This window comes from Cibotium barometz, chromosome 10, assembly GCF_041138505.1.
Source record: "Cibotium barometz isolate CiBa-2024 chromosome 10, ASM4113850v1, whole genome shotgun sequence".
NCBI lineage: Eukaryota > Viridiplantae > Streptophyta > Polypodiopsida > Cyatheales > Cibotiaceae > Cibotium > Cibotium barometz.
The window spans coordinates 33,101,424-33,108,462 of record NC_141055.1 but is presented as its reverse complement, the minus strand read 5'-3'; the positions used below and the strand labels follow the sequence as shown (position 1 = coordinate 33,108,462).

The window sequence follows — 7,039 nt, the reverse complement described above, 5'->3', positions numbered from 1 at the left end:
CCAGTGTATCATGCTAGGACAATGCACATTAAGGTGCATCATCATTATCCATTACTATTTTATAAGGGAGAAGTTTCTAACATGTGATATAGATTTGGTTTATGTTAGCACATATGATCAAGTGGTTGGCATCTTCACAAAGGCATTGGGTAGTGAGAAGCTTCATAGGTTTAGAAGCATACTTGCAATGCAAGGTATAGAGTTGAGCTCGAGGGGGAGTGTTGAGGCATCGAGCTCAAGTAGCGAGAATATGAATGATAGGCCAAGATGACATCTCCTCAGTTATGCCACTTGCATGGTTGGTGATATTATGGTTAATATGCCACTATAGTGGTTTACAAGATGTATGACAACTACTTTGTTTTACTAGAGTTATGGCATAGTTATAGCACCCACTCATATAGTTGGGTTTATACTATGGGCCATGTATGTTTTAGAAGTACAGTATTTTCCCATATATTATGTACTCTTATCTTTATGTTATGGTTATAAAGAAGTAATGAAAATTCATTCATCCATCTCTCTCTTATATGCTTTACTCTTGAGTGTGTGTGAAGAAGTTTACTTCCCATGAGTTTCTTCTTACAAGTTCCTTAGATAAATCGATCTTGATATGTGTGAACTTTGTCAACAAAGAGGATGAATGTATTCTTCTCACAAGTTTCTTCTTACGAGTTTCTTCTTACGAGTTCCTTAGACAAATTAATCCTGACAAGCCTCAACTTTGGCACAACAATGAGGATGGTAGTTAGAGAGGTGCCACAAGGCAAAGGGCTAACTCATAAGATGGATGCCACATTATAAGAGAAGATTAACTGATTTTGTATCTTGAATTCTCTAGAAATGGAAAAATGTCTTGATAGATATAAACAACACAAAAATATTTCAAGAGAAGATATATGTATTTTCCATATCCTCCTAAGCTTGCACAACTTCCCATGCACAACTTCCCAATAATATTCCACTTAGATGGCTAGAACAAACTCTAAGGAAAGTAAGAGAGGACAATGAAAGGATTAGTGAGCAAAAGATGGAGTTTACAAGAGGATTCGATTGGCATGTACACATCCATATCCAATAATTAATTATCTCGATGCATAAATAAAATAATGCTCACTCTTTTTTCATATGTATAATATAGTATAAAAAATTTGGAGCACTACGATCGAATGGATGTCATTTTGGTGTGGAGTAAATAGATAAAAGAAGAACCACTGTTGACTGTTAACATTCTACTTGTGCTAGTGATTCAAATGTTCTTCTCTTCAATCTTGATTATTGTGTAACTATATACAAGACATAATTGGACTTGGATGTAGACAATTTGATATGTTCATTCTTAATATGCAATGGTTCAAAGTGGTCACAAATGGTCCAAACACAACTGTGAGAAAAGACAATAGTGGATTTGTTGGAGTTGACTTCACTAATTAGTTGTGGGGGACAGATCTTCAAGATACATTTGAACCACCACAACAATGTGAGCATGTTTTATTTTCTCTAAAGCTTACATGCTATCATTATATATTTTATAACTTGCACTTGGTGAGAAAATAATACATAAAAAATGTACTATATTACTTGTAACAAGTAAATTTTGAGCTAGAACCTTTGAATTCAAAATGGTGGTACACAATTACTTGTAACAAGTAAATTTCGAGCTAGACCCTTTGAATTCAAAATGTTTTATTTTCTCTAAAGCTTACATGCTATCATTATATATTTTATAACTTGCACTTGGTGAGAAAATAATACATAAAAAATGTACTATATTGCTTGTAACAAGTAAATTTCGAGCTAGACCCTTTGAATTCAAAATGGTGGTACACAATTCAAGTTGCTTTCTGTAGCAAATAAAATTTTGAAGATAGAGACCTAGAGGAGGAAACTATTTCTACCTCTAAAATTAGTTCTTGGAGTTGCTCTTCTCAACACATCTACCTTTTTTCCAAAATGTTCTTAATATATTAAATTTTTCTCATCAATTGTGTATCTCTAACTTGATTGGTCTATCTCTCTCTCTCTCTCTCTCTCCCCCTCTCCTTTTTTCCTTCTTATAAATTTTTAAGTGGCTACTCTCTTTTCACTTTAGACACACACTAGATACCCTTTTAGGTCTTCTTGGATAGTAACCACTCTCACCTTTTTCTGACTCTCAAATTTGTAGTATCTATCTTGTTTATTTTTTTTTCTTTTGTTTTTCTCATGACCTATGTTTCTCTAAATTTGATACCTTGCTCCTCTTCCTTTCTTTTTCCTCAAAATTTTAAGTGGCTACTAGCGGGTTGTAATTTGTTTTCACTTCTACACACACACACACACACACACACACACACACACACACACACACACACACACACACACACACACACACACACACACACACACACACACACACACACGCATTCTTTGAGGTAGTGCATGTACCACATGCCTTTCCACTCATGTTTATATTGGTTTGATAGTCACATTAAGCTTCATTCATACCTACTCATTCAAGGACATCATGTTTGCTTGTGTACATATTTTAGAATTCTTCAATTGGGGCCACTAGAAATTTTTGCGTTCATAGGAGATATCTTATTAATTAGTTATTCCTAATGTATTTGATTTACAAATATGGATGTGATTCATCATAGATAATTGCATATTAATTAATTAATATGCAATTTACAAATATGGATGTGATTCATCATAGATAATTGCATATTAATTAATTAAAGGCAAGATGAGAGTTTCCTTAGATGCGAGCCTTATATCCCCCAACTCTGTGGCCAAAGCACCTTAAGGAGTGCAACTAACATTGCCAATGTTGTAAACATTATTATGTATTATTATTATCAAACTAGGTGGCAGAAGGATAAATTATGAACTCTGTGGGTAGATCATATACTTGAGCATAACATTTTTTATAGGGCTTCCCATGCGACAGTGCGATAGACAAATATTATGTGTGATAATGATTGCTTATTTTGAAAATAAACAAAGTCGGTGAAAGTCTTCTTTGAGTCACGTTGATGGTATTTACTTTCAATTTTCAAATTTTCCTTTTGTCATGCTAAGAGTACTTCGGCTGTCATTGCATAGTATCCCTAGTAAAGTAAAGTTCTTGATAATAGGATGTTCTTTATGGAAAGCAAAAGGATCACAAATCATAATGGTATATCCAGAGAGGTCCATAGAGAAAAAGTTAGGTTTGCTTTAACAACCTAGAGAAAAATTCTTCTCAAAATGGTGGAAGGATGAAAAACAAACCTTCGGATCCAACTCCAAAACACAACTATATAAAGCTGTACTAAAGTTGTTTTTGGAAATAAATGAATATATGATTATTGTTCCCAAAAAAAGAGGAAAAATAAACCTCATAAAGATTTTTAAAAGTTGTTTTTGGAAATAAATAAATATATGACTATTGTTCCCAAAAAAGGAGGAAAAATAAACCTCATAAAGATTTTTAAGGCTTAGTTATAATTTAGTGAGAGTAAGAGGAAATTAATTATAATTTCCACTTGAACCCAAGGCATTATGTAAGGTAGAAATAGTTTTCCAAAATACTTTCCACCTCTCTAGTGTACTTCAAGGTGGAAAGCTATTTTTTAAAGAAAAAAGAAAAAAAAGAGGATCCTTTGAAGCGTGTATTGAAGCGTGGCAAGCACGCTTTGTACACAGAGATAGACAGACAGAGAGAGAGAGAGAGAGACAGAGACAGAGAGAGAGTGCTCACAATTATGGGTATAATAAACCGAAGCAGCTAATTTCCATGCCAAAAGCTTTACATAGAAATGGTCCTTGCATCAGAACCTGCTCCCAAAAAGGAGCGAAAAATATCACGTTATTCGTCTAGTATGGACATATTGCTTGTTGGCGAAGGGGATTTCTCCTTTGCCAGTGCATTGGCGAACGCCTTCAAGAGTGCCCCGAACCTCGTTGCAACCTCTCTTGATTCCCTAGGTAGGCACCAAATCAGTTATAATCAACAACACTATATTATAGCTCTCTTAATCTTTGATCTGGCTGATCTGCGTCGTGTTTTGTAGAGACCCTGCACACCAAGTACCCTTGTGCTTTCCAAGAAAACTTGGAGACCTTGGTACGCGCGGGTGCCGTGGTCATGCACGGCGTGGACGCCACGCGGATGGCCAAAGACCGTCGATTTCGAACGCTATCCTTTGATTGCATCGTCTTCAACTTCCCACATTCTGGGTTTGTTGCAGGCTGGTGGGAGGGCACGCCAGCTCTAATCGAGTGAGTATACTTATAACCAGAGCTCCAATCAATGCTCTCGTTCAGTAATTATGGACCCAATTCTGCATTTAGTTCAGCTCTACTTAGTGTCAAATTGATTCAATTAGCACGCAATTAGTTAATATCATGAAGTCAGTTGAGCTTGATTTTAATTATTGAGTGATTGATTAACAATTAGCACATAATTGGACTAATTTGAGATCCAGTGAAGAAATCAATCAATTTAGCACACCAATAAAGCCATCTTTTCTCCTAGTTGAGCTAATCTTAATTAATCCACAGTAGTAGGTCTGCGTATTGGGGCATACGGTTTGATTAGGCTAATTACATATGATTAAGTTTTAATTCTTCACGTTCATGTTGCGGCATTGTTGCCTCGCTTGAATTACAGACGGCATCGGGAATTGCTACGACTGTTTTTCAAGAATGCCGAGCGCTTGCTGAATTGTGATGGTGAAATCCATGTAGCCCACCATGTAAGGTCCCCTTACGACCGCTGGAATATAGTGGAGGAGGCAAAGAAGAGCGGCTTGCGGCTGAAGCGCCGTCCGAAATTCAAAGCCCACGCCTTCCCAGGCTATCTCAACCGCAGGGGAGATGGAGCTCATTGGGGTAGAACATTCCCCATCGACGGAGCTGCTACTTTCATCTTCGTCTTGTCCGACCAGACGAAGATGAACGTAGCAGCTCCGATCGATTAAGATGGACTCACGACGCAGACACAAGCCCCCCCCCCTTCCTTCTCTCTCTCTCTCTCTCACTCTCTCTCTCTTTGTGCTTAATTAGAGCTTTTTCTACTAAACAAGCGCGCTCAAAGGCCACGATAAACTATTCGTCCCTATTAAGCTGATTTTGGACACACGTGATTGGCAATCACGACCATGATCATATGACAAATCACGTCTACTAATCACAGTGGATTAGGATAATCACATGATTGGCTGATTGTGTCGTGGTAATCCTCAGGTCAACACGGACACATGGCGAATATTTAAAAAAAACACAGTCGTGGATCAAGGAGCATGGGTGTGACTGTCCAAACTTTGATTTTCAGCTAGCGGTTTGGGCTGAATGCCTTCTACTTAGATAATCTAGAATGGACCCGTTCAACATTAAATTTTATGGTGGATAATGCAATGGAATCCAAAGGCTTCTATTTTTTCTAAATTTTTTAATTTATATAGAATAAGGCAATTTTTACATAATCATGGTGTGACTTTGGAGATCTTACAATGCAAAAATAAATGTAAATGATGTTTTTTGTGGTTTTTTAAAACTTTTTTAATGCTTACAAATCAATTAAAAATACTAAAAATATTGGTTTTCTTCACTTCTTTTCCCCCTTTACCATCCAACCTTATCCACTTCTCTACTGCTTTATATGTTCCAGCATCGTCTTACAAAAGATAAGTGCCATTCGAACGAGAAGATAGCAAAGCACCTTAGGGTAGATCCTGCGGCGGCGAGTGAAACCATGTTAACCTCCAGAGTGGTTAACAATGGCTTAATCAAAAAAGAATAGTGATTAACAAGCTTCAACTTGCAATTGCAAGATGTGTTGAATCTGGTTAAGTGCAACACAAATGTAATTATGACCTTTATACCACTTCAACTTTTTCATGAAGGTATAGATTCCATAACCATTTTGTTATAACACAAGTATTTTCACACAAAAAAATTAAATCTTTAGTAGATTAACCTTCAAAGTATGCTTATCATTTTTTTTCAAAATCATGTGAGTGTTAGTGGGATGGTGATTTGATCCCTTTATCTATTTGCTAATAATGCAATTCAACTATTCGATGATAGGTGGCTCCTACGATGGCTTGCCAAGGTTAGTGTTGTTGAGAATTGTGTAGGGAAAATTGGCTTTTCTTTTTGTGTCATCTTTATTATCTTCTACATGTTGTTTTTCAATTGATGTGGGCATTGGGTTTTGCACCTATCTAATGTAACATTAAACTTTAGTTTTAGTTTTTTTTAAATAAACACAAAAAGAAAAAGAAGAGTTCTGATAAAAAAAGGTAATTTTAGAAAAGCAAAGGATAGAGTTAATTTTGCACCGTTGTTGTGTTATTAATAGAGAATCTCTGATGACACTTCGAGAATCTTCTATTTGCTAATGAAATTTGATAGGTGGCTCCCGTGATGGCTTGCCAAGGTTAGTGCATTAAGTATTATGTAAGGCAAAATGGTTTTTCTTTTCATCATCTTCTACATAAAAGCTTTTTGTTTTTTATTTGATGTGGGCATCGAGTTTTCCATACCTATCTGATGTGGGCATCGAGTTTTCCATACCTATCTGATGCAATATTAAACTTTTGTTTAAATTTTTATTATATCCAAGCAGCCTGAATGCTTCTAAGTTGTCTTGAAAGCTCTTTTTATCTTGCTGGGAGTAGTTGACTTTCTCACACATTTGGAACAGAGTATCAATTGAACGCCAAAAAACATCTGCTTTGACATTCCTTGAAGCACCTTCATGGTCTTTCACTACATTATGCAGCTTTTTCCACTGTTGGTATTCGATTCTTCTTGTATAGGTTGTTGTATATTGCTTTCCTAACTTTGTGGGTTTGTGTTGCTGATTATTCATTGGCTTGGAAAGAAATCTTCTTGCCTTAACACCTCCAATAGAGGGTTTCATTGGAACTTCCTTTTCATTAGATGACTTTTTAGTGTCCTTTAGAATCTGGACATTACCTCCATGTAGTCCAATTTCAGATAGCACCTTCTCCAATGCACGGATGGCTTCTTTCCTCTCTACTACATTCTTGATCTTCCAAGCAAATTC

General features: G+C 36.2%; 1 protein-coding gene across 1 annotated transcript; it reads left to right on the top strand.

The window, feature by feature from the left end:
- The first annotated feature begins 3,700 nt into the window (after window positions 1-3,700).
- LOC147634803 (uncharacterized protein At4g26485-like) lies at window positions 3,701-5,618 on the top strand. Its single transcript, XM_086803416.1, has 3 exons — window positions 3,701-3,951; window positions 4,038-4,245; window positions 4,637-5,618. Exons 1-3 carry the CDS (start codon window positions 3,783-3,785, stop codon window positions 4,944-4,946), a joined length of 687 nt encoding a protein of 228 aa, XP_086659542.1. The 5' UTR covers window positions 3,701-3,782; the 3' UTR covers window positions 4,947-5,618.
- Window positions 5,619-7,039: the final 1,421 nt, after the last annotated feature.

Coding starts and splice junctions, on each gene's coding strand:
- LOC147634803 (XM_086803416.1), top strand. CDS start 3,783: ATGGTCCTTGCATCAGAACCTGCTCCCAAAAAGGAGCGAAAAATATCA. Junction 3,952..4,037: donor AACCTCTCTTGATTCCCTAG/GTAGGCACCAAA, acceptor CGTGTTTTGTAG/AGACCCTGCACACCAAGTAC. Junction 4,246..4,636: donor GGCACGCCAGCTCTAATCGA/GTGAGTATACTT, acceptor CTTGAATTACAG/ACGGCATCGGGAATTGCTAC.